This window comes from Megascapheus bottae, chromosome 35 (genome assembly GCF_031878675.1).
Source record: "Megascapheus bottae isolate mThoBot1 chromosome 35, mThoBot2.hap1, whole genome shotgun sequence".
Taxonomy (NCBI): domain Eukaryota; kingdom Metazoa; phylum Chordata; class Mammalia; order Rodentia; family Geomyidae; genus Megascapheus; species Megascapheus bottae.
In genome coordinates this window covers 1,432,949-1,457,768 of record NC_143543.1, presented here as the reverse complement: position 1 = coordinate 1,457,768, position 24,820 = coordinate 1,432,949, and the positions used below count along the sequence as shown (strand labels likewise).

General features: G+C 43.8%; 1 protein-coding gene across 1 annotated transcript; it reads right to left on the bottom strand.

Annotated features, from left to right (window-relative positions):
• Positions 1-818: 818 nt before the first annotated feature.
• On the bottom strand, positions 819-20,885 carry Slco1c1 (solute carrier organic anion transporter family member 1C1). Its single transcript, XM_090324544.1, has 15 exons — positions 20,709-20,885; positions 16,314-16,466; positions 15,548-15,689; positions 13,967-14,099; positions 12,658-12,782; positions 10,945-11,091; positions 10,096-10,194; positions 9,538-9,783; positions 8,814-8,978; positions 7,729-7,924; positions 6,677-6,842; positions 5,534-5,718; positions 4,739-4,803; positions 3,781-3,898; positions 819-1,124 (listed from the first exon to the last, which is right to left on the bottom strand). The coding sequence occupies exons 2-15, from the start codon at positions 16,440-16,442 to the stop codon at positions 902-904; spliced, it is 2,139 nt and encodes a 712-aa protein (XP_090180670.1). The 5' UTR covers positions 16,443-16,466; positions 20,709-20,885; the 3' UTR covers positions 819-901.
• Between the last annotated feature and the right edge of the window lie 3,935 nt (positions 20,886-24,820).

Here is a 24,820-nt window from a genome sequence, read left to right as displayed (position 1 = left end):
CTCAGACTTTGGAAAGACTTTTAATTTTAACCTTTGAGATCAGGTTTAACTTTTCGTGTGTGTGTGTGTGTGTGTGTGTGTGTGTGCGCGCGCGCCAGTGTGTGAACTCAGGGCCTGCCTCTTGTGTCTCAGCCTTTTACTCAAGGCTGGTGTGCTGTCACTTGAATTCCCCCCCCCCCTACTTTTGGCTTTTTGATGGTTATGTGGAGATCAGAATCTCACAGACTTCCTTGCCCTAGCTGGCTTTGAACCATGATCTCCAGATCTCAGCCTCTCGAGTAGCTAGGATGACAGAAGCGAGCCACCAGTAGGCCCATTTTTAACCACAGTTTCTTATTCTCCCGAAGAGATTCACTTTAGAAATTACATGTGAGATTAGAAGACCCACTGTTTTCCTAGGAGTAAATCACTTGGAAACTAGATAAAACAAACAGAACAAGCCTTAATGTCATCGTGGCAGCTTCAGTGGTATGATTAATGAGTCTTGATTGATTTAGTTATTTTTTGTCAGTCCCGGGTCTTGAACTCAGGGCCTGGACGCTGTCCCTGAGCTTCTTTCCCTCCAGGCTGGCGCTCTACCCCTTGAACCACAGCTCCACGTCTGGTTTTCTGGTGGTTCCCTGGAGATCAGAGACTCAAGGACTTTCCTGCCCAGGCTGGCTTTGAACCTGTGATCCTCAGATCTCAGCCTCCCGAGGAGCTGGGAGGACAGGCGGGAGCCACCAGGCCCTGGCAATTCATAGAGTGAATAGAATCTGATATCAAGGGTCCAACCCAAAGTAGAAATTGTTTGAAAGGAGCACCGTTCCACAGCCAAAGCCTCTTAGATGACAACTTTATTTCTTTGCATCCTGTCAATACATTAAATTAAAAAAACCCTCGCAGGCTGGGTATCCTCTGTCTAGAGTTGCGTCTCTCTGTCTGGCCAGGGCTTAGGCTGTAACTGGTGGTCGTTCTGAGCGCTTCTTTCTTTCCTGAATCTGGTTGACGCCATGGCTTTTTCCTTCTTGGCCATGATGTTTCTGGGTTTTGAGCTATCATTCTTCTTTAACATGACCAGGACGGAACCGCTCAGCAAGACAGCTGTCACACCCAGAGTCAGAGTCAGGCCCAGATAGATGTGTCTGGGAGAAGAGGGACTCGCAGTCATTATTCTTGTTACCTGTCAACTTTTGTCATCAAATGTAACCCGAAGCCCCATGCTGGAACATACGCCTGCCCTCCCAGCGTCTCACGAGACTGAGATATGAGGATCGTGATTCTAAGCCCAGCCCCAGGGAAGGAAGTCCACGAGTCTCCAATGAACCACGAAACTGCCAGAACTGGAGCTGTGGCTCAAGTGGTAGAACGCCAGCCTTGAAGGAATAGCGCTCAAGGCCCTGAGTTCAAGTCCCAGGACTGGAACCCCTTTTCCCCCCGCCCCCCCCCCAAAAAGCCAAAAGCAGATTACAATGCCACTCTGATGGTTTTCTTGAAGACTGTAAAGACAGTGGCAACTATGAAAGCCTTTTGGGAGGGATGGGTTTTTTTTGGGGGGGGGAATCGAACTCGTAGCGTGGTACCTGTTAGGCCAGCACTTTGCCACTGAGCTACATCCTAGCCCTTGGACAAAACGCTGGTAAGTTTGCTAATTCACAGGACCATGATTTCTAATAACAGCTAATTTCATAATCAGCTCTTCCTGTCAGGAAATGAGAGCCACATGCATGGTGAACCTATTTCTTGTTGGCTTAGAGCAGTGATGATAAATGCTGCTGTTGTTTATTTATTTGTTTATTATTAAGGTGTGTGTGTGTGTGTGTGTGTGTGTGTGTGTGTGTGTGTGTGTGTGTCTGTGAAAGTCCTGGGACTTGAACTCAGGGCCTGGACGCTGTCCCTGAGCTCTTCAGCTCAAAGCTGGCGCTCTATCATTTGAACCACAGCTCCATGTCTGGTTTTCTGGTGGTTCATTGGAGATCAGAATCTCCGGGACTTTCCTGCCCGGGCTGGCTTTGAACCTCCATCCTCAGATCTTAGCCTCCTGAGGAGCTGGAATGGCAGGCATAGCATAAAGGTATTGGCCTACCGGTCCTATTTTTATATAACCAATTCCCTGCGTGCCTTCTCTGCTGATAAGCCACAAAAACATACAATGATTCTATTACTCTGTTAGGTAGCTAATCTTTGATTTTTAATCCTCATCTCCATTTTGAAACCTGGATTACCATTTTGAGTAAACTTAAAAAAAAAAAAAAATATATATATATATATATATATATATATATATATATATATATATATATATATGTATGTTGGGACCAGGAGTTTGGCCTAGTGGTAGAGTGCTTGCCTAGCATGCACGAAGATCCAGGTTCAATTCCTCAGTCCCACATACACAGAAAAAGCCAGAAGTGGTGCTGTGGCTCAAGTGGTAGAGCTCTAGCCTTGAGAAAACCCAAGGACAGTGCTCAGGCCCTGAGCTGAAGCCCAGGACTGGCCAAAAAAAATAATATATATATATATATATATGTCAAAATATTCTAGAAAGTAGCACACCAAAAGTGGTTACATGCAAGCGAGTTAGTAATTCTCTGAAACTCAGAAACATTTAAAATTAGGTCACATTTTGGGACTTAATTCTATTCTTTTTTGTTTCTCCCTTCCTCTCTCTCTCTCTCTCTCTCTCTCTCTCTCTCTCTCTCTCTCTCTCTCTCCTTCTCTCTCTCTCTCTCTCTCTCTCTCTCTCTCTCTCTCTCTCTCTCTCTCTCTCTCTCAAATTGAGCTAAACTGTACCATTGACGTCAGACATAATTCCCTCTGGACAGGAAGAGATGGATTTGGCTGGAAATCTATCCAGCTCTGATTGCCAAAAAAAAAAAGAAACCACTGTTGTTTAATTATTCCAGGACTTGAAATGCATAAAAGTAAAAAGCATTTCTTCTCGTGTGAGCGAGCGGGCAAAGGAGAATGAAAGCTTAGGGGTCGCTGCATTCACTTCATTAAACATTTAAGGCCCCTTGTTGCTTAAAGCAACGCTTCCATGGCTTCAAAGCATGAAAGGTTAAAGAAAGAAAAGAAGGGGAAGAAATTAAAAAAAAAACACACACACAACACAAAGTCTTACAAGCGGAAGGTTATGTCATAGAAATAAACTTGGGTGTTGGGTCATGGAAGTTGGATGTGAGGGAGACAGGCGGGTGTGATTGGAAAGCCTTTGATGGGAAATGTGAAGTCTATTTGGGTCGCAGGCCCTCATCTGTGAGTATAATTTGGGTCCCCCAATTACTGAGATTCTGTGGGGTTTAGGGGGAGGGTGGCATAATTAAATCTGAGATGCCAAGCGTTTCCAAAATGCCCCACCATGAATATTCACCGGGCCCTTAGCGTGTTCTAGCAGGTGGAGGGATCATTGATTTGTGTGGAATAGATAGATTTAGACTTGTGGTTTATTCTGTCATTATTCTGCCTTCCTGACAGCTCCAATTCACTTTTTTTTCCCCCATAAAAGGGACTGTCTGGGAGCTGGCCACTTACACCTGTCCTCCCAGCTACTCAGGAGGCTGAGATCTGAGGACCGTGGTTCAAAGCCAGCCTGGGCAGGAAAGTCCAGGAGACTCTGATCTCCAATGAACCACAGAAAACCAGACGTGGAGCTGTGGCTCAAGTGGTAGAGCGCCAGCCTGGAGGGAAAGAAGCTCAGGGGACAGCGCCCAGGCCCCGAGTTCAAGACCCAGGATTGGCAAAAAGAAAAAAAAAAAAGGATCAGTTCTATAGCAAGTCTTGGGGTGCTGGATATGGTACCTGAAGAGCCCCAAATCGTAGAACCTGCAGGATCCTCTGTCCCCACAGCTCCTAAATCCCCATTTCAGGCACGCCCTGTCGATCAAAACTCCATAATAGATGGGGGCTGGGATTCCGGCTGTGAGAAACAAAACACACCATTAGTTGTAGAGCAGAGGTTCGGGGTTTTTGTTCGGAAGAATGATCTGGAACCATTTACTTGTGGTCTGATCCTTACTATCTGGGAAATGGAAAACCATCAATTATCTGCTGATGTTTCCCCCCCTCTTCTCTCCCTCCCTCCCCCCATCTGGCTGAGTTTCTGTCGGTCTCTGGGTCTCGGGCCTCCTCTTCTCCTCGCTCTGTCTGTCTCTCTGTCTCTCCATCTTTCTCTCCCTATCTCTGTCTCTGTCTGTGTCTCTGTCTCCCTTTGTCTATCTCTCCATGTCGGTTTCCTTCTCTGTCTCTCTTTATCTCTGTCTCTTTCTGCCTTGCTCTCTTTCTCTGACTGTTTTTCTGACTGTCTGGAGTGCTCTCTCTCTCTCCTCTCTGTCTCTATGTGTGTCTCTACCCTGTCTGTCTCTGTCTCTCTGCCTCCCTGTCTCAATATTGGAACTTGAACTCATGGCCTGAGCACTGTCTGTCCTTTAGCTTTTGTACTCAAAGCTGGTGCTCTACCACTTGAGCCACAGCTCCACTTCTAGCTTTGTGGTGGTTCACTGAAGATAACAGTCTCAGGGACTTTCTGCCCAGGCTGGCTTTGAACCACCATCCTCTATATCTCAGCCCTCTGAGTAGCTGGGAGAACAGGCATGAGACATACGTGCCCAACTGAAGCTGGGATGGTTCATAATGAGGCATCAGGGAGTCTGATGCTAATTAACATGTTCAGCCACACAGAATCACACACATGCCAACCCGTCACCCCCATCCCCCAGAAACAGAGGGGAGAGATTTACGTCTTTGTAATTACACTCACCAAGAACTCTTACGGCTAAAGTGTAGATACCCAAGGCAAAAGATTTAAGTTGTGGCTTAATGCTTCTATAAAAAATCAACAAAAGCACCACATTAAACCGTAATTCACGAGACTTAGAGAACAGGATTGAATCTATATAACCTCATTGAAAATTATGTGAAAACAGCTTTAGAAAATGAAGTAACCCCCCCGAGCTACCTACCAGCTCTATTCACAATTGGAAAAAAAATACACACAAACGTATGTATACATACACATATAAACACATTGTATGTTATGTATACGTGTACATCTGGCTTATATACACACATATGTTTGTATATATATATCTTAGTGCATGTGTATACATGCATGTGCAATATATGTACAAGAGTGTATACATAAAATACACATAGATGTATATACACACATGCATATGTCCATTCCTTTAAATTATAGTAGGTAGATGTAAAAGGAGAGGCAAATCACCACTGAACAATTAGTTTATGAGGCCGAGATATCTCGATACGTATCTTCCCATCTGTTGAACTCCTCATCTCTCCCCATCCCAAACCCTCCCCTCAGTTTCCTCGGTGTCATAGGATATGCATGGAATATGAAAACTGGATCATCCCCAACAAATCAGTACCTTCATAGCAAGATATAAAGCTATCCCAAGAGACAGGGTATGGGGAAAATTTTCTTGCAGAAGCTGAGAGATTGGAATGCTTCCTCATACGAAAAATCAGTATGGCTTCCTGTATTAAAATCAGCATGGGAAGAAACAGGGGACCCCCCCCACCCCCGTCTTCTTACCTCAGGAGAATGATATACCCAGGAATTCCACCCAGAGACAAAGTGTAGGAAGTGATGACGGAAATCACCAGGAAATAGAGAAACATCTGGGAACAGCCATTATCTCTCTGGCAGCTTCCCATCCTGCTCGAGGAGTTCCCAGGTTCAGAGTGGGGCATTCGCACACAGCTGCAGTTGTACAAGAGCTGTAACACAACCAAGAAAAGGCCAATGGTTGAGGTTGGTAGTTCAATCAATTGCAAAGTGAAGTACTGATTTATTTTTGTCCACCCTGGGTCTTGAACTCAGAGCCTGGGCGCTGTTCCTGAGCTGCTTTCCCTCCAGGCTGGCGCTCTACCACTTGAACCACAGCTCCACGTCTGGTTTTCTGGTGGTTTGCTGGAGATCAGAGTCTCACTGATATCCCTGCTGGGGCTGGTTTTGAACCACCATTCTTATATCTCAGCCTCCTGAGTAGCTGGAATGACAGGTATGAGTCTCTGGCATCCATTTCTCATACTTATTTTTTTTAATGTGACTTTATACCATAATAGGTGATCAAGGAGAAGATACTGTTTTTACTATCTTACATAGATCATGGTGGAATTCAAAGATAGGGTATTTTATTATTCCAAGAAGAGGTGGAGATAAATCGCTGGTGGCTCACAGCGACTCAGGAGGCTGAGATCTGAGGATCCCAGGTTCAAAGCCAGCCCGGGCAGGAAAGTCCAGGAGACTCTGATCTCCAGTGAAACCACCAGAAAACAAAAAATGGTGCTATGGCTCAAGTAGTAGAGCGCCAGCCTTGAACAAAAAGAAGCTCATGTACAGTGCTCAGGCCCTGAGTTCAAGGCCTGAGAGTGGCAAATCGATCGATTGATGTATCTATCTATCTATCCATCCATCATCTATCTATCTATCTATCTATCTATCTATCTATCTATCTATCTTCTGAAACCTGCAGCTCCAGCCTAACATTCCCTAGAAGCAAAAGGACACAACCAAAGCACACAACTACACAATCACACAAAAGGCCCAGGGAGACAACGAGAAGCAGAGGTCCTGGTGCCAGGGGCCTGGTTTTCAGCATCAGGAGCTTTGTGAGTCAGGATGGGGACATGGTTTGTAGGCCAGTGTTTCAAGAAAAGACAGGAGATTCCTCACGATGTTTGTTCCACTCGTGTGCGAGGCCTGACAGCCCGCGAGGCAGGCGGACACGTAAGTGATTCCATTCTCCCCACACACGGGTTCCCACTTGGTCTCAGGACACTGGCATCTCGAGTTGCAGTCTGCCAAGAGGCGGCCCTGGTGAGGAGACACGGGCTCGGTTCTGTGGAGAAATGTCACAGCATCGGTTTCGAACCCACAGCTTCGCAAGCAAGGTCTTCACCGTTTTCAACACATCATCCCAAGCGACAGTGGCCTCAAACCTGGCCTAGTGGTAAACCTACGGGGCATTAGAAATGCCAAGAGCTAACATGGCACCCCGGGCTCGCACCTGTCACCCCAACTTCTCAGTAGGCTGGGGATCTGAGGATCGTGGTTCAAAGCCAGCCTGTGCAGGAAAGTCCATGAGACTCTCCTCTCCAATCAATCAAACCAGAAGTGGAGCCGAGACTCAATTGGGAGAAGGCTATCCTTGAGCAAAACCAAGGTGAGAAGTGAGAGTGCAAGGCCCTGAGTGGAGGGGAAGCCACCAGTTCTGGCACACACACAACGTGTGTCAGTGTGAGAATGAGATTTCCCCAGTCAAAAAACAAACCACAAAAAACTGCTCTCCAAGCCTAAAAGAAAAGCCAATGGCAAAGGTCACATCTTTCCCGTTGTTGAAGAGAATCTTTAAGCAACCAGGCAAAGCAATTTGTGTGTATGTGTGCCAGTCGTGGGTCTTGAACTCAGGGCCTGGGCGCTGTCCCTGAGCTTCTTTCCCTCCAGGCTGGCGCTCTACCCCTTGAACCACAGCTCCACGTCTGGTTTTTTGGTGGTTCACTGGAGATCAGAGTCTCAAGGACTTTCCTGCCCACGGTGGCTTTGAACCTGGGATCCTCAGATCGCAGCCTCCTGAGAAGCTGAGAGGCCAGGCCTGAGCCCCCAGAATCTGACTCCACTTCCACCATTGGTGAATTCTTGCTTGGTGGGGATTGCATAATCAAAGATGCTTTCAAAATATCAACATATTTGCAGTATCTTCAGACGACCCCGGGGACACAACCCACCCGCTGTAGGACACAGTGAGTCCAGCCACCGCCGAGGTTTCACAGCCCAGGGCGAAGAGGGAGAGGAAGAGGAGGTATCCGAACACGGACGAGGCCAGGGAGAGCTTGGCAGCTCCGTACATCCCGATTCGGAATTTCTTCATGAGAATTCCTCCGGAAAATATCCCCAGGGCCACAGCAGGGATGTTGACGACCCCTGAGGAGAGAGGGAGGGGGAGGGGGGACTGCCAGGACTGTCGAAAGGAAAGCAAGATGCATGACCTTTATGCATGTATGCAATTTCTTTATGGACAGTGGTAGGGCTTGAACCCAGGGCCTGGGCCCTGTCCCAGAGCCTCTTGTTGCTCTATTAGTATTTTTAATTATTTTAATTATAATTTTTAATTATTATTATTGCTATTCCTGGGTCTTGAACTCAGGGCCTGGGCGCTGTCCCTGAGCTTCTTTCCCTCCAGGCTGGCGCTCTACCCCTTGAACCACAGCTCCACGTCTGGTTTTCTGGTGGTTCACTGGACATCAGAGTCTCCTGGACTTTCCTGCCCGGGCTGGCTTTGAACCAGGATCCTTAAATCTCAGCCTCCTGAGGAGCTGGGGTGACAGACGGGAGCCACCGGTGCCAGGTCTGTCCATCCTTCCTTCCTTCTTTCCTTCCTTCCTTCCTTCCCTCCCTCCCTCCCTCTCTCCTTTCTTTTCTTGCTCCCTCCTTAGCTCCTTCTCTCTCTCCCTCCCTTCCTCCTGAAGGAAAGAAGGACCAGACAACAAAAAATAAAGTGTGTACCCTAGGTCTTGAACTCAGGGCCTGAGCACTGTCCTTGGGTTTTCTCAAGATTAGAGCTCTACCACTTGAGCCACAGCACCACTTCTGGCTTTTTCTGTGTCTGTGATACTGAGGAATCGAACCCAGGGCTTTGTGCATGCTAGGCGAGCACTCTACCACTAGGCCATGCTCCTGGCCCTCTTTATTTATTTTTTAACTTCATCCAGCACACCTACAGGACACTTGGACCAATCATGTAGGCCTGGCTGGCGCAGTGGCAGCTGTTGGGGGGCGCCGAGGCTCTCGAGGACAGGGGACACACACGCACCGATGACAAAGTTGGCCCTGGAGGAGGTCTGGCCGTACTGCTGCTCGATGTACTTGGGTTTGTACGTCACCATGCCGAACAGAGAGTTGAACTGCACGGTGCTGGCACACAGGAAGAGCATGAAGACTCGGTTTCCCAGAAGGTTCTTCAGTGAGGGAAGAAAGTCTGTAAGATAAAGTTGTAGTCACCAGTAACCATTTATTTTTTTACCAGTCCTGGGTCTTGAACTCAGGACCTGAGCACTGTCCTTGGGTTTTCTCAAGGCTAGAGCTCTAACACTTGAGCCACAGCACCACTGCTGGATTTTTCTATGTATATGTGGTACCGAGGATTCGAACCCGGGTCTTCATGGATTCTAGGCCAGCACTTGACCACTAGGCCAAACTCCAGGCCTCAGCCAGTGTTTTCAACAGGGAAGGATCTCCAGTGGTCTTGCGGCCACTTGGTCTTTACTTCTCTACTTGTGTGTGCGCGCGCGTGTGTGTATCCTGGGTCTTGAACTCGGGGTACCCAGATATTGTATTCCCCACATAACTGGGACTATAGGTATATGCTACCCTGTTTGGCTGAGCCTGGGTGGTTGAGATGAGGTCTTTGGACCTTTTCTCTTTGGTTTTTCATTTATCTAGCATTTTGTTGGGCCTGGCCTAGCCTTGAATAGTGATTCTCCTTCCTCCCCATCTCTTGTTCTGAACAACTTGAATTACAGACTCAAACCACTTACCTTTTGCCATTTCCAGCATCTTTGCCTTTTCTCTGTGCGGTGTCCGGTATCTGAGGGGGTCGTCGAGGATGAACTTGGATTTTTCCAGGGAGCGACTGGCGTGCTCCAAATCCGGGGGTCTCGGTAGACTCTTGGGTAACCACCAGAAAGGCACAGCGGCGAGGAGACTTACGATTCCGGCGATGAGATAACCAATCCACCAAGCTCCCACCCACTGAGGGTCCTTTGGAGTGATGGTGAGATGCTCTGAAAGGCAGAGAGAGCGAGACCCAGCTTCGGTGCTGAGCTGAGTCACCTCAGCATGCATTCAACCCCAGAATGACTTCCAGTATCCACCCCTAAAACCCGGGAGGTGATTGTGATTCTGATTATTCTGGCTTTGAACCGCGATCCTCCTATTTCAGCATCCTGAGTAGCTGGGATGTCAGGCGTGAGCCCAGCTGCTGCTATTTTATAAAAAGGTAATTTTTTCAATCTGCCACAGAATCACTATCCCCGTTGTTTTTTTTAAATGTTATTAAAAGAAAGGAATAATTAGAAAGAAACCCATCCTCTTACCCAAGCTGACAAAGCCTACGTCCACATACAGCCTGGCACACAGTGAGCTGAGAAGGAATCCAAAAATTGGTCCGATAATTGCAACGCTCTGCACACATCCTATACAAAGAAAGAAAGAGAGAGAAAAAAATAAATAAAGAAAGAAAGAAAGAAAGAAAGAAAGAAAGAAAGAAAGGAGGGGGAGGGGGGAATAGAAAAACAAAAGCAGCTGCCATTATTTTGGTTTGGATAAATTAATAAAAATTTCAGAACAAGCCAGGCACGGGTGGCTCCGGCCCTGTCACCCCAGCTCCTCAGGAGGCTGAGATCTGAGGATGGAGGTTCAAAGCCAGCCCGGGCAGGAAAATCCAGGAGACTCTGATCTCCAAATAAATCACCAGAAAACCAGGCGTGTTTTTCCGACATGTCTCATGAAGGTAACAAATTCTGTCTGGACACGTGAACAACAACAACACAACTTCAGTTTACTCAGAGAGATTCCCTGGGCCAACTCTTTCTTGAACTCGTCACTGATGACACCTTATCACTAGGGCCAAGTCCCAAACCATTTTTATTTTGTCGGTGGTAGGACTTGAACTCAGGGCCCGGGCTCTGTCCCTGAGCTGCTTTCCCTCCAGGCTGGTGATGGGCCACTTGAGCCAAAGAACAGAAAGCGTGGTTCACGTGGTGAAGCACCAGCCTTGAAGTACAAAGTCAAGGCAGAGTGCCAAGGCCATGAGTTCAAATCCCAGGTCTGACTTCCACCCTCCTCCAAGCCCACCCTACACCACCACCACAACTTTGTACGCCTGGTTGAATACGGGAGAGAATGTTCTAGACTGAGTTCTGCACCTACGTGGTGACCATTACCGATGTAGAAAGCCACGTGGTCCTGGCTGGAGAAGTCGTCCAGGTAGGCGATACCCAGGGGCTGGATGGGGGTCTCGCCCAGGCCCCGGAGGAGGTTTCCCACGAAGACGTAGGCCCAGGCCGAGGGGCTGCCCTCTCCTGCACACGCTGGCCAGAGGAAGAGCAAGCCAGGCATCAAAGCCAGGTCACCTGGGATGCTCAGGAGGCTGAGATCTGAGGGTCACAGGTTCAAAGCCAGCCCGGGCAGGAAAGTCCAGGAGACTCTGATCTCCAATGAACCACCAGAAAAACCAGACGTGGAGCTGTGGTTCAAGGGGTAGAGCGCCAGCCTGGAGGGAAAGAAGCTCAGGGACAGCGTCCAGGCCCTGAGTTCAAGACCCAGGACTGGCACACACACACACACACACACACACACACACACACACTGCACACACTAAACTCTTCAGTAACATGATTCCAACAAAGTGCCTTTAAAATAAAATATATTTAATAACTGATAATAGAAAAACAATTAAATTATGTATATTCTATAATTATATAGCTACATATACATCATATATTACATGCAATATGTCATATATGACATATATTATATGTGATGTAATGATAATATAATATAAACATATTTATATAGAATATATGGAATATCTATGGTATTGTAATATATAACATATTATGTAATGAGTGTAATATATAATATGACAAGTATATATGGAGTATATAATGTATTATAATACAATAAATATCATATATAATATAACAAGTATATATGTAGTATATAATGTGTATATAATATATTATATATTATATAATATAACAAGTATACAATATATAATATAACAAGTATGTAGAGAATACGCAATACATTATAATATATGACATATCATATAATAAATATATAATATATAAATGACAAGTCTATTATATATTATCTAATGTTTATATATTATTATTACATTATATAATATAATACAATCATACTGTATTATATATGATATACATCCTATACTACATAATATTATTATAGTATTATATATGTAATTATATAATTATATAAAGTATTGCATATAGTATTGCATAATTGTATGTGATTTTAAAATACTTTTTATTCATCATTATATATAATATATTGCAATATTAGATGCAAGTAAAATTATATGAAAGATACATGATTATATCCTTCATATTATATAATGTTACTATTTAATCCTATATACCATTTCATATAATCTTTAATGTTGTATATTATGAAATTCCGATTATAATTGACCGTATAATATTACAACAGCACCACGATGTAATCAGATTCACAGGCCCACATTTTTAAGATGCTTTCACAGGCGATGTTGGGGCCATGTGCCACAGAATAAAGATGGCCCAAAGGGGCCAGGCATAGCCCTGAAGATGGGACAGACACTTGAGTTCATTCTTCATAGTAAGGATCCTTAAAATAACTTTGTCCCTTTTGCCAGTAGCAGGGTAAGGAACTCACACTGGCTGTGCCGATTTACTCAGTGGGGCCTTCACCACTTGAGCCACGCCTCCAGCCTTGCTTTTGGCTGGCTGTGAACCCTGACCCCCAGATCTCAGCCTCCTGGGTTGCTGGGATGGCAGGTGGGAGGTTGAAATAATGCGTGCTTTTGTTGGTCTCATCTGTACTGGCCGCCCACCTGGTTGGCTCTATCAAGACAGTTTTGATCAAAATCATCTTACCGTGGCGTGGGTTGGTTTCTGGTTTTTCCGGGGTGGAGACAGGCGCCGGCCCCGCAGAGTCCAGGACACAGGTGGAGATGCTGAGACTCGAGTTGTAGGAAGAGGCAAACTTCCCATAGTTATACCTGGAAAAGGTTCAGTTTGCATGCTTTCAATTCTTTGCATTCCCCGCTGGCTGTGGCAGTGGTGTGTGTGTGTGTGTGTGTGTGTGTGTGTGTGTGTGTGTGTGCTTGAACCCAGGGCCTGGAAGCTGTCTGCTTTTTTTCTCCCTCACTGCAGCCATAGCTTCCTCTCATGCTTTTCTGGCTGGTTCTTTGGGATGAACAGTGCCTTAAATTTGTCTGCCTGGGCTGGCTTTGAACCGCCATCCTCAGATCTCAGCCTCCTGAGATGCTGGGACCACAGGCGGGAGACATCGCGCCCGGCTGAGTTAGTATTTTTCATACCTGTTTGAAGACACAGAAACAGTGGCCTAGAGCTGTTACTCAACACAGCCACCACTGAGGATTTCTAACCATCTGTGACCCGTTCGAGACCTGTCCCGCCATCGTTGAGTGTAAACTGTAGATTTTCATGACGTGAAAGTGGAGTGAGAACCTTTTATCCAAAATGCATTAATAAAATATCTCCAGTATTAATATACTATCAACACAAACATAACCCGCTAAGATAGTAATTCAAATTTAACATAATACATTGATATTTCAATAAAATAGGTTTCACCAATACTTTCATTGACTTTATTTCATATATTCGATTGATAATATATTAATAAAGTGTTAATGTATGGATAAAATTATATTAATCTAATTTCAAATCCTGCTATAATTGACATACTAACAAAGCATACTAACACATTTCCTTTATTACAATAATAAAGCGGTATAATACAATTCTATAAATTAATAACATCTGATTAACACTCGATATTAATATTAGAATAACATTAAATAAAATTAATTAATACTAGGAATATAGGATATCTCTACATATATACCACTTATATATTAGTAAATGTAATAATTATGTTCTCCCACCGATATTATAATTACTGTACTAGTTCTATGATGGTATATTATAATCATATTACCATTCATACGCTTTTCATGATAGCATATTAACCTGCATTTATTAGAATGCAGATAATATGTATTATATATTATATATTATATATGGGTGAGTCGTTTCAGTCAGTGCTTTGCTTTTTCTTTTACAGGCTGGATTATTGGTGCCCATGGACTTAAAAGCATGCAGTGCCCTCCTCCCACGCCAAGGCTCCTGGGAAGCATGGGTGGGGTCTAGAACTCACGGCTCCATGAGGAAGTGCGGCAGGGCTATGAGCAGCGTCCCTGCGGCCATGATCACACACCCCGCGCCAATGACCTTGGGTCGGTGGAGTTTGCCTCCAAAGTAGCTCACCAGCGTGATGACCAGCAGGTTGCCTTTTGGGGTGGGGTGAGGGGGGTGGCAGAGAAACACAGCGTCCCTTTTAGTCTCTTATTTCTAGGCTGGTGAACAGTCGCATTCATTGGAGGGTTCATGAATCCCTTGCAATAAGCGTGGATCTGACTCTGTGTTCTTCCAGAATTCGTGTGTGTGTGTGTGTGTGTGTGTGTGTGTGTGTGTGTATGTGTGTGTGCACTGGTCTTGGGCTTGAACTCAGGGCCCACCACTTGAGCCACAGCTCCACTTTCAGCTTTTTTGCTGGCTCATTGGAGATGAGAGTCTCCTGGACTTTCCTGCTCTGGGCTGGCTTTGAACCCTGAGCCTCAGATCTTGGCCTCCTGAGGAGCTGGGATAACAGGCCTGAGTCCCTGGCACTGGCTAATTTCCAAAATCTAGATCGTAGGATTCATTCCTATCTATCTATCTATCCATCATCTATCTCTCATCTGTCTGTCTGTCTGTCTATCTATCTAGTGTTGATCTGGGGTCTTGAACCCTATAATCAATCAATCTATCTATCTATCTATCTATCTATCTATCTATCTATCTATCTATCTATCTAATGTTGATCTTGGGTCTTGAACCCTATAATCAATCAATCAATCTATCTATCTATCTAGTATTGATCTGTGGTCCTGAACCCTATAATCTATCTATCTATCTATCTATCTATCTGTCTGTCTGTCTGTCTGTCTGTCTGTCTGTCTGTCTATCTATCTATCTATCTATCTATCTATCTATCTATCTATCTATCTAATGTTGATCTTGGGTCTTGAACCCTATAATCAATCAATCTATCTATCTATCTATCTATCTATCTATCTATCTATCTATCTATCTAGTATTGATCTGGGGTCTTGAACCCTATAATCTATCTATCTATCTATCTATCTATCTATCTATCTATCTATCTATCTATCTATCTAATGTTGATCTTGGGTCTTGAACCCTATAATCAATCTATCTATCTATCTATCTATCTATCTATCTATCTATCTATCTATCTAGTATTGATCTGGGGTCTTGAACCCTATAATCTATCTATCTATCTATCTATCTATCTATCTATCTATCTATCTATCTATCTAATGTTGATCTTGGGTCTTGAACCCTATAATCAATCAATCTATCTATCTATCTATCTATCTATCTATCTATCTATCTATCTACCTATCTATCTATCTATCTAATGTTGATCTTGGGTCTTGAACCCTATAATCAATCAATCTATCTATCTATCTATCTATCTATCTATCTATCTATCTATCTATCTATCTATCTAATGTTTATCTTGGGTCTTGAACCCTATAATCTATCTATCTATCTATCTATCTATCTATCCACCTATCAACAAACTTTAACTTGGCACGAGACGCTGTGGCTTCGCCATGTCACAGGCCACCCAGGACTCCAACATTAAAAGTCAAGATTCTCTCCTACTTACCAATCTCAAAACTGCCATCGATGAGGCCCACCAGCGAGGAGGAAATGTCAAATCTCTTCTCAATCTGGGTGATGGTACCTTTGAGATAACCCTCTCCCAATGCTTTGGCAAAGTAGACGAAAGACAAGGCAGCCAGAAACATCTGGAAAACATGGACAGAGCACGTTCACTCAGCCTGCAGCCTGGCCCGGGCGCAGGAAACTCCATGACACACACCCAGGAAGGACAGGCTAAGCAGTGGATGGATGAGCCAGTGGTGGTTGAACTTCCAGAGCTGTGATCTGCTAAGGTCAAGTTCAAGGTCATGTTCTCCAAATATCAGTGGGGTGAGAATTGGCCGTGTACAACTGATTTCCCTTCCTAATGTACATGGTATTTCATTTCTTCCTCATTTTATTACATCTCCAAAGACCTGAAAAAGAATCTTAACTTTGAAAAGGGCAGGGTGGGGGGGGGCCAAGGAAATAAATGAAGCCATAATCAAAACAATTGTTATCCCATCTACTCAGGAGGCTGAGATCTGAGGATCGCAGTTCAAAGCCAGCCCAGCCCAGGCAGAAAAGTCCTGGAGACTCTGATCTTCCAATAAATCACTTAGAAAAAAAAAGCCAGAAGTGGAGCTGTGGTTCAAGTAGTAGAGCGCCAGCCTTGAGCACAGAGAGAGGCTCAAGGACAGTGCCCAGGCCCCGAGTTCAAACCCCAGGACCAGCAAAGAAACAAAAGCAAGCAATTGTCCACGGTTCCACCGAATTCTTGAGGATTCTACCTTTAACTCCCTGCGGCGTGACTGTTCGTCCTTTGAAGAGGAATATTCTGTCTCCAAAGCAGCCCTTCCGCTGGGCTGCAGGGAACTTTTACTGAACAATTGGATATTTTCTTTGGCTGGACCATCCATGTTGAAAGGAGACTTGGTTGTGAGCTGTCAAAGTTGATGAGAAAAGATGTTCTTAGTACATAAATAAAAGGATCAACAAATAAATTTCACGATAGCCAAGAATCATTGAAATAAATGCCTTTCCAATAAACAAGCAGGCCAAAGTGTCCTATCTTTGTGGTGTTGCCAGATTCTACCGGGAGCAAGCTGGAATGAAAGAAGAGCAATCCAGCCATTTGCATGTGGACTGGCTCATGAGAATGAAGTTGCTATACAGATTTCCTAAAGCAGCTGACCATTTTTATTTATTTTATTTATTATTTTTTTAATTTAGTGACACCCACTAGGCTCAAATTGTGGCATAAAATGAAAGGGCCCAATTTGGGCAGCCTTTTGGCTTGCTATGTAAGAAAAGAGACTCAGTTATGTCTCAGGATTAGCTTTAATTCAGAAGAGTCTGCCCCAAAGAAAGATGGCCGCCTGCCCTAAAGAAAGATGGCCGCCTGCCCTTCCCATGTGCAATCTCCCATCTGCTCCCTGCAGACTCTTTTATCCTGTACACAAATAGACATTTCTTCTGGTCCTCACAACGTGAAGTTCTTCAGGTAAGGATGTTGGACTTTGAAAGGTCACGAGCTGGGGTAGACATTGAGAATGGAGGAATCTAGAAATAGATTGTTCTGCAGTGCTTCTCCTGCATCCCACCCTGAACAGAATCAAGTCACAATAGTATAGAATTGAATTGTCCACTATGAAAGGAACGTCAGAAGTCCTGGCCAGGTCAGGAGTGGACTCTTTCCACTCTGAATGGGACATGGATGGAGAAAAGATGGATGGGGGGCTTTTACTTGGTGGTTATTGTTAGGATTAAGCCAGACAGTGGTGGCTCACGCCTGTAATCCCGGGTAAAATTGGGAGGCTGAGATAAGAGGATCTGTCTTAGAAGCTGGCCCAGATGAGAGAAAATGTGTGAGACTCTCCAATGAACCAACAAAAAGCCACAGGTGAAGACATGGTTCAAGTGGTAGAACACCAGCCTTCAGCAAAAGGCCTAAAGAGCCATACCCAAGCCCTGAGTTTTGCAGTACCAGCACACACACAAGTATTACGATTAGACATGGACTAGGCGACCTCATAAATGTGCCTACCTCCTATTATTTTTTTAAAGGAAAAATAGAAAAAGTAACCCCTTTGAACCCCTTTGTTCAAAGCCAACAAACTAAAACAAAGCCAGAAGTTGATTCTAATAAACAAACTCTGAAGATAAAAGACACAAGGGTACATATGAATGAGATCAAAGCAGTATTGAGGGTTATAAAACAAATAATACGCAGGTATAAATAGACATAACTAAAATCATAACAAAATGCACAACTTTCTTCCAATAAATACCAATTATTTGTGTTGACACAAACTAGAAGAGAAAAATAGCCAAAGGAAGATTTTTTTTTAATACCCTAAAACTACATCCTAAACAAAGATAGTAAAAATGAGGAACTAACAAGATTGCTTTATCAAGGGTTGGGGGGTCTCCTTTGAGGAAAGAAAATAGATTCTGACTCTTAAGTGACTTGCTGAAGTAATGAAATCTCTTCATGATTAAAGGAGAAAAAAATTCAGAATAAGCCTGTGGGTTTTACATTCCTAAATAAAAATAGGAACCAACCCAAACTCAGTCAGTAAGAGTTCCTAATTGAGGTCATTTCTTCACACTTTGTACCTGACTAATATGATGAATTTTATTTACCTCGAGGACCACATAAAAAAATTCACCTTTTTTTTTGAGCAGATGCACATTGCCAAATGACTAGCTGCAAAGACTCATTACGCATTCTAAAGTGTGTGTGGGGAAACAACCCAGTAAATCAAAGAAAGGAAAACTATCTCCACCATATATGATGCCAGCTTCCTAAGTTTGCTAAATCACGAAGAAGACTTCGAGAACCGAGTTTACCAGCTTCGTGGAGGTGTTAGAGAAATACCTCGCCAAGTGAAGTTCTTTGCTCTGAAACTTCCAGAGACGAATACGGTTGCTTATTATTTTTTTCCTGACACAAAACTTGATTTCTTTACTCAATCTGACTTAACTTACTGCCTCTAGATAAAACAAATTATTATTATTAATAATAATAATCTGGGGTATCATTGGAGCTAAATCTATCTTTGAAAGATTGGGGGGGGTGGCTTAGTGCCACTCAAGGCTCTGAGTTCAAACTTTCTCCCCCCCCAAAATAAACAGAAAGACAAAAAGATTGATGATAGATAGATAGATAGATAGATAGATAGATAGATAGATAGACAGACAAATAGATATATGGGTAGGTAGATAGACAGATAGATAGATGATAGGTAGGTAGATGGATAGGTAGATAGACAGATAGATAGATGATAGGTAGGTAGATGGATAGGTAGATAGACAGACAGACAGACAGATAGATAGATGATAGGTAGATAGATGGATAGGTAGGTGGATAGGTAGATAGCTAGATAGACAGACAGAGCCCGGAGTTTAGTCTGGTGGTAGAGTGCTTGCCTAGCATGCACGAAGACTGGGTTCGATTCCTTGGTACCACATACATAGAAAAAAGCCAGAAGTGGTGCTGTGGCTCAAGTGGTAGAGCTCCAGCCTTGAGAAAACCCAAGGACAGTGCTCAGGCCCTGAGCTTAAGCCTAGGACTGGCACACACACACAAAAAAGATAGAGAGACAGATAGAGAGACAGATAGACAGACAGACAGACAGACAGACAGATAGATAGATGGGTAGATAGGTAGACAGGTAGATAGATACATAGATAGATAGATAGATAGATAGATAGATAGATAGATAGATGATAGGTAGATAGATAGATAGATAGATGATAGGTAGATAGGTAGATAGATAGATAGATAGATAGATAGATAGATGATAGGTAGATAGGTAGATAGATGGATAGGTAGATAGATAGATGATAGGTAGATAGGTAGACAGATGATAGACAGATGGATAGGTAGATAGATGATAGGTAGATAGGTAGATAGATGGATAGATAGATAGATAGATAGATAGATAGATGATAGGTAGATAGATAGATAGATGGATAGATAGATAGATAGGACCCAAAGGGTTAACTCCAGAATCCTCCTGTTAAAGAGATGGGGGCAGAAATATTGACACTGATATTTGAAATCTAAAATGCTAGTGTGGAAGAGAAGAAATATTGGAGTTCATATTTGAGAATCCGGAACACTAAAGCACATTCTCTTCATATATTTGCTGATACTGGACTCACAAGGAAACAGTCATTCTCTACGGAATCCAGAAAGAAATAACCAATGAGAATTCCGTTCATCTCAGCTACTGTGAAATGAATAATACCAGGATTGAAAATGCTGGCACCGAACCATTATGCCAAGAGCATAATTTGTCCTGATATCTCCGAGGAGTTCATGGCTGCTGGACAGAGATCAGCTCTAGAACAGGAACGAATAGAGCAAGAGCAGTAAAAAAAAAAAATTACATTTGGCCCAAGTGATCTTGGGCTATTTGAGTCAATGCTTCCAGAAAAAAAAAAGACATGAAGGCAAAATATTGACTGCAGTATTCTGGGTTGGAGTGAGGAGAGGAGTGGGGATTCTATCTCATTCTAGAAACCAGAGTCCAGGAGGAAACACAGATCCGCTTTTTATGTGGGGGAAAAAAACACACAAACAAAACCATGGAATTATCCAGCCATCCTGGGTCTGAACTGTGAATCTCCTATTTTCACGTTCAGAGCCCAGGTGGCTGGGATCATAGAAACACAGAGGTTGGATTTAGGGGCTGGAATTGTGTGTTTGTCCCCAGGACAAATCATTTATTAGTGTCAGAGGCAGATTTCATCAGTGATCATTTTGGGGGCAGGGAGGAGAAGGGCTGGGTGATGGATGTACTTTTTATAATCCCGAAATCAACTCAACAAATGTAATCGTCTCCCCACGTTCCTAGGATGACCTGGCTTATCAACTTAGAACCGTTATGGAGTGACTTGGCCCAAAGCCATCCAACTTTTTCAATTACCTGAGTGCAAAATTAAATTGGAAACCCTCCCCCCTTTTTGTTTCTGTCCCTTTTATCCATTCCCTGATTCATTTCTTTTTTAGGGATCCAACATACAAAAGGTCTCCTCTTCCTTTTAATGGAGAAATACCCCAAGTTTGCTTCCTTCAATTCCAGGGAGAATCTGTTATCACACACACACACACACACACACACACACACACACACACACACACAATGCCAAAAAGGAAAAATAAAATAAAATTTTACCTGGAGTGGAGCTCAAAGGCAGGTTGTTCTTACTGGATATTACCAGAGGCTGGAGCCCAGGGGTATCAGACTGAAAGAGGAAACTGAGGCAGGCACATGAGCAGCTCTGCCAGGCCAGGAAAATCCAGGGAGAAGAGAATTAAGAAGGAAAAATAAAAAAAAAGATAAAATAAAAGGTGGTGGCGTCCCCTTCTGGTTCTCTCTCTCTCTCTCTCTCTCTTCTCTCTCTCTCTCTCATCTCTCTCTCTCTCTCTCTCTCTCTCACCAACTGGCCTCTTTTCTCTCTGGCAGTGTGCAGAAAGAATGACTCTCCTACCCTGGCTGTTGGTTTCTTCGTTTCCTGGGCACAGAACAAGCTAAAGCTTTTGAGCCATTTCTTTGCCATTTGCTGCGAGTAGAAGGGGTGGGTGGGGGGGAACAAGACAAAAGAAAAGAAAAGATCATTTGTGATCTCACTTGCTGCTGATTTCGTTGTTTATTATTTATTTATTTACAGAACAGGAGATCAGAGGCTGGGAACCAAAGAGATGAAGTTTTCCTAACAAGGTTCTCTTCTTTCAAAGCACTTTTGTTGTTGTTTGTTTATTGTTGGTGTGTGAAGTTAGCCATTCCTGGGGTGGGGGGAGATGACGAAAGGATCTTTATGTTTCTGTTTGTCTGTTTGCTTTGTTTTCTTTATTCAAAAAAAAATAATAAGCCTCATGGCTCTCTCTTTGGTTTCCATTTTCAGTAGGTCTCCAGAATGGATAGTTTCAATCCTTCTAGAAGGAATTCTTTCCTCCCTGCCCCCCCCTCCACGCCCAGATCAGATTCCATCCTTCAGGTCCACAATTTCAGAGTCTTAAAAATGAAAAAATAAAAGAAACACCTAAGCATTGGAATTGTTTGGGGCATCCAGTTGTGTATTCAACTTACTCCCAAAGAAAGAGAATGCCTGAACACTGCGAAATCCTAAGACGGTCTTTTGTTAAGAGAGTGTGTGTGTGTGTGTGTGTGTGTGTGTGTGTGTGTGTGTGTGTGTGCAGACGGTGGGTTTAGAGCAATATTAGTCTGCATTTGATTTGTACCAGTGAAGTGAAGGTACCCCCAGAATAATTCAAGGACACCCCCATTCCTCAGTGGCTGGGATCCTTGCTCGTCATTTCATTTCCTGAGTCTCAACATTTTTCCTTTATGAGGAAAAAATGTTTGATCTTAGAAACAGATAGATAAGGGCTGGGAGTTTGGCCTAGTGGTAGAGTGCTGGCCTAGCATGCACAAAGACCCGGGTTCGATTCCTCGGTACCCCATGCATAGAAGAATCTGGAAGTGGTGCTGTGGCTCAAGTAGTAGAGCAAGAGCTCTCAAGGACAGTGCTCAGGCCCTGAGCTCAAGACCAGGACTGGAAAAGAAACCAGATGGCTAGCTAGCTAGCTAGATTGATTGATAGAGAGGATACATGTAGTTGAGTACCAGAGGCTAGATCTGAGGATCGCAGGTTCAAAGCCAGCCCTGGCAGGAAAGGCCATGAAACTCTGATCTCCAGTGAACCACCAGAAAACAGACATGGAGCTGTGGTTCAAGGGGTAGAGCACCAGCCTGGAGGGAAAGAAGCTCAGGGACAGCGCCCAGGCCCTGAGTTCAAGACCCAGGACTAACCAAAAAAAGAATTACCAACTGTTAGGCCTTCTGCTGGAAAAAAAGAATCAAGTCTCAATAATGCCTTTTTAACTGTATAGACGTAGAACAGTACGGCATCAACCCTCTGTGAATATGAAATACCTTGCACCTGCTTTATCATACGTAGTAGTGTCTGCTTTATCAGAGCTGTTTTTAATGATGTTTCCCAAGAATGTTTTCTTTCAGATGATGATTGAGAAGCTAATTTAAAAAACGGGGCCAGGTACCACAACAGTAACAGAACTTGGCATTTTTCTGGGGTTTTGGGTTTTTTTGTCTTTGTCTTTTTATTAATGGAGTGTGTTGGATGTCTAATTTTGTTCAGATGACTGCAGAACCTGGAAAAGCTGTTGCTGCATAACATACTGCTATTATTGATTTATATAACTATAAATATATATGTTTATATATATTTATATGTGTATATATATGTGTATATATATTTATCATTTGAATGTTGGAAACTTTAGCTGTGCTGTCAACTTTGGAGAAAGTATCCCAGTTTACCGTGTTGAGTTGGCATTGTACAGAAATTAATAACCGTATTGGTTTAGAAACGTATAACTTATTTTTTTTCATTTGTACCCAGGTAAACACAATGTATTAAATATGTAAGGTCTTATCTATGTGGATTTGATTACCGAAATTAATCAAGTATTCTTTAAATCATGGGGGAAAAAAAGTCGATCCACTGAAACCTCCTTCCTGGGTAAGATAGAGATATGTTGGAGTTTTGTTATTTATTTTTGGCCAGTCCTGGGGCTTCTTGAACTCAGAGCCTGAGCACTGTCCTTGGGTTTTTTCTCAAGTCTAGAGCTCTACCACTTGAGCCACGGCTCCACTTCTGGCTTTTTCTATGTATGTGTTACCGAGAATCGAACCCGGGTCTTCGTGCATGCTAGGCGAGCACTCTACCACTAGGCCACACTCCAGGCTCTAATCTTTCTTTGTTTTAGTGCTTTTTCTAACAGACCAGGATTCTTAGCACCCCATGTTCTACCCTAGAGCGTAATTCCATTCTGCTGAGATTAAAGTCACCCTAACTAAACCAACTTGTTCTTTGACATAGCCAGGAGCCAGCTGGAGCCGGGCTGGCCCCAGGCCATGTCCCTCTTAACCCCTGCAGCCTAAGCAGCCTTCCGTCGTTTAAAAACAAATCCAGTATTACGCACAAGAGAGCTGCCTTTACATAGGAAATGTGGATTCTGTTTTAGTCTTAAACGCAGGTCAGGAGCCAGTTCTTTTTGCTACCTGTGGACAGTTCTGTAATAGCCTGTTTCCCTCCCTCCCGCCCTCCCTTTCTTCTTTCCCAGTCCTGGGTCTTGAACTCAGGGCCTGGGCGCTGTCCCTGAGCTGCTTTCCCTCCAGGCTGTTGCTCTACCCCTTGAGCCACAGCTCCACGTCTGGTTTTCTGGTGGTTTCACTGGAGATCAGAGTCTCCTGGACTTTCCTGCCCAGGTTGGATTTGAACCTGTGATCCCAGATCTCAGCCTCCTGAGGAGCCAGGATGACAGGCGGGAGCTACTGGCACCTGGCAAGGCAACAATACCCTTCTGTAAAAGTAATTGTTATTGAACTCAATGCAGTGTACTAGGAAATAGAACACTGAGTCACAGAGAGGAGATTGTGTGTCTCTGCGCTCAGGTGATGGTTCAGTCTGTGACACACACACACACACACACACACACACACACGTCTTTATCCAAGCCTCCATTTAAAGTTCTGGGAATTGTCATGAGCCGCCGAACTCCGTGCTTTCATTCATTCACAATTGAATTTCCACTAAGATCTTGGATAATTTCTAGAAGACTCAGCGCTACCACACGGACCCAGGGCCTACAATGAACGTGTTTCCTCTCCAGTGGAAGGAAGGCGCTAGGAAAATTGAATTTGCAAATGGCTTCTGCCCAGTGGCTAGTGGTATTTCCCTTCTTACATTTGAATTTTGCCCAGCAAATTTCTTTGAAATGGGCATGCAGTAACAGACAAGGGCACTTCGGTATTCTCCAAGCAGGAATGGGTGGCTTTTGCCACTCTTATGCCAGCCTTCAGCCAATGTGCAAACCACATTGATGGATCCTTGCCCTCTAAATCCCACTCCTCGTGTGGGGGGATACCAAGAACATTCCTTCCCCCATTTTTTAACTATTCCATTTCTATTCATCAGGAGTCTCTCATCTCACAAACAACTCCACTTCAACAAAGCAGTCCTTTTTCAAACTTCAGGCTTTATTTACAAATGACAATTTTCCCCATATTTTTTTTTATTACTTAGAAAATAATTTACTTTTTTCTTTCCCCTCTTCCCATCAGACAAAAGAATAGGCCTGAGTCTTATGTCTCTCTCATCTCTCTCTCTCTCTCTCTCCTCTCTCTCTCTCTCTCTCTCTCTCTCTCTCTCTCTTTTTCTTTAACATTTCTAGAAAGTTCTCTGGAAGGCAAGCAGAGGATAA